Raw genomic sequence first — 2516 nt, 5'->3', positions numbered from 1 at the left:
AGTCACAGATATAAAAGTGGATTTTCATTTTAAGACGTTTAAACTAATTACCTGATGCCTCATTGTAGTAGACGTTTATCCTCTCCAGCTGCAGGTCACTGTCACCTTGGTAGCTGCCGGTGGGATCGATGCCATGCTCGTCACTGATCACCTCCCAGAACTAAAACGAGGACAATGGAGTTACTTTCACTCCACCGGGGATTTGGAATTTAAAAAACCCAAAACATTTTGAGGTGCGTGCAGGTCACACGGTGGCAGCGCATGCAGCGGCCAGAGCCACCGGACTGAACCGCACCCTGCAACCTCTGGCAGGCTTTAAGAATCAACACTTCTTTTATTTTATTTTTTTTAAATCTAAGATATCTTTCTTCACATAACAGGTTTAATTAACTCTATTCTGGGGTTGACGTAACGCACGGAAGAGGTGACGAGTTTCATCCCCCTGCAGACATGAGATGACCTTCATACCTTCGCTCCGATCTGATTCCCGCACTGTCCGGCCTGGAGGTGAACGATTTCCCTCATGGTGATGCTGCGGATGCGGGCAGGAGAGCGTGCTTTGTCGGCTTCCACTCTTCGGGGGTCTCTGGCACTCAGAACCTCCGGAGCAGCGAGAGGAAGGAGAGGAGGAGAGGAAGAGGGGGAGGAGGAGGAGGAGGAGGAGGAGGAGGGGCAGCAACGTGGAGAGATGTAGCCAGTGACGTCGCATGCATCCTCAGCATCTCTGTCAGCCAATCAGAGCGCAGCGGTTTGATGCAGTGGAGCAGAGGATGGTGCCGCATCATCCTCTTCCTCCTCCTCCTCCTCCTCCTCCTGTTGACATCACTCTGTCCCATGCAGGGGAACAAAAAATCTTTTATTTCTGCTGGACAGAGGTGCTTTTTTTTTTTTTTTTTTTAATAAATAATAGTTAGGAAATGCCACCGGCATGTTGTCGGTGTGAGACATGCAGAGTGCTGATTCAGTGTGCAGGAGCGACACGACGGCACCTGAGGGGACGGTCGATGGGCTATTTGGACATTTTAAGCAGTGCGATTATCCACCTACGACTCATATTGATTGGAGTTTATTTCAGCCGATTCGGTGTAAAACAAAAACAAACAAACAAAAACAAACGAAGCAGGATACAGTCAAGACAGGGACAAAGAAATCGCATTGGTTTCAAACCACATATATAAGACTAAAGCAGCTTTGTTCGATCCACAATCAAGTTTAAAAAACTAAAAAGCTGACCCAGTTTAACCCAGTTAAACTTAATATTTTCTATGTTTTTGGGGGGTTTAACTCTCTCTCATGCTGTTTAAAACACGCAGTAAAACATCCACCAAAAACCCAGAATCTTCCTGCTGTTCCGAATCACCATTTTAAAAGGTGCAGAAATACATTTTAATAAAACCGAATTTGCATTTTTAGGCCGGAGGTAAACAGCAGGGCAGTAAAAAAGCATCTCCGATAGAAACCTCCACAAACTTTAGCAGGAGATTGTAAATTCCAGTGAACCGGTGACAGGAAGATATCAAATGCTGGAATATTTCATCTCAACATTACGAGAAGTGTGCAAAACAGAAAAGGGAAAATTTCCATTAAACCGAGGGGGAAATGCAGGAATCATACGTGGAGGCAGCAGGATGCTGCAAATAGGCAGCTTGGCTTCGTGACATTTCTCTGTTTTGACTCAGGAAGCATCATGAAATATGTTGTCATAATAATGTGGACATTTTTCTTTAACTTCGTCCATCATTAAAATCTTTTAACAAAACTTGACTGAGTGGCGTGGTGGGTCAAATAGCTTTTTGTGGTCGGTTGGTTTCCATGGGGACAAATGTGGAGTCGGCGAGGTCTATGCGCTCTACCGCGTGCCCGTTCTAGTTTTGTAATGAAACCACACAAATATACACAGAACAATAACAGAGGTTCTTGCACGTATGAGTTGACGACGATGTTGGATTGTTATTACGGGAGACTCGACTATAATACAAAGTCCCGGGAGAATATGGCCTGGGAGTCATGACACTCTGGAGGCCGCCATTGTTATTCTACATCCACACATGCGTTTGCAGAAAATCTATTAACCAGGGCCGTGGTGCACATGCACAGTAGCAGCACTTCAGAGAAGATGCTTTTTCCACCGTTTCTATGGCGACGGAGTTGGGAGTGTTTTTGGAATGTTCCATCGAAGGAGCCATTTAAAAAAAAAAAAAAAAGTTGCATTTTCAGTGTCCCCGAGCAACTTTGCCGTGTAAATAGACTCCCACAATGCAACTAAGGATTTCCGGTGTCATGTGAAAAGGTATCACGTAAAAGGGGATTTACTGAGCTGATCTAACTCGGATCAACAGTCAAATATTCCAACAAACAGGAGCCACTTCCTGAGTCATTGTTCCAATGGGGATGGGGTGGGTGGGGTGGGGGCGGCTGGGGGTGGGGTGGGGTTTGCAGCAGCAGCAGCCTTCCTGTGGTTCTCCAGGGAAACCAGCAGCAGGGACAATGCGCAAAATTTAACAGAATAAATATCT

At 45.6% G+C, this 2516-nt stretch overlaps 1 protein-coding gene across 1 annotated transcript in view; it reads right to left on the bottom strand.

Moving 5' to 3' along the window:
- LOC308119019 (tubulin beta-2A chain) overlaps positions 1-606 on the bottom strand; it is a 4832-nt gene extending 4226 nt beyond the window's left edge. The window contains exons 1-2 of the mRNA XM_080478792.1: positions 469-606; positions 52-160 (exon numbers count right to left, since the gene is read on the bottom strand). Of these exons, the coding sequence (XP_080334918.1) occupies positions 52-160; positions 469-525 (166 nt within the window). The 5' untranslated portion in view covers positions 526-606. The remainder of the gene's footprint in view (positions 1-51; positions 161-468) is intronic.
- Positions 607-2516: the final 1910 nt, after the last annotated feature.

Source organism: Lipophrys pholis (genome assembly GCF_963383615.2).
Source record: "Lipophrys pholis genome assembly, chromosome: 1".
In the NCBI taxonomy this organism is placed as follows: Eukaryota; Metazoa; Chordata; class Actinopteri; order Blenniiformes; family Blenniidae; genus Lipophrys; species Lipophrys pholis.
Note: the sequence above shows the minus strand (reverse complement) of the source record. Positions and strands in the feature narration are given on the sequence as shown.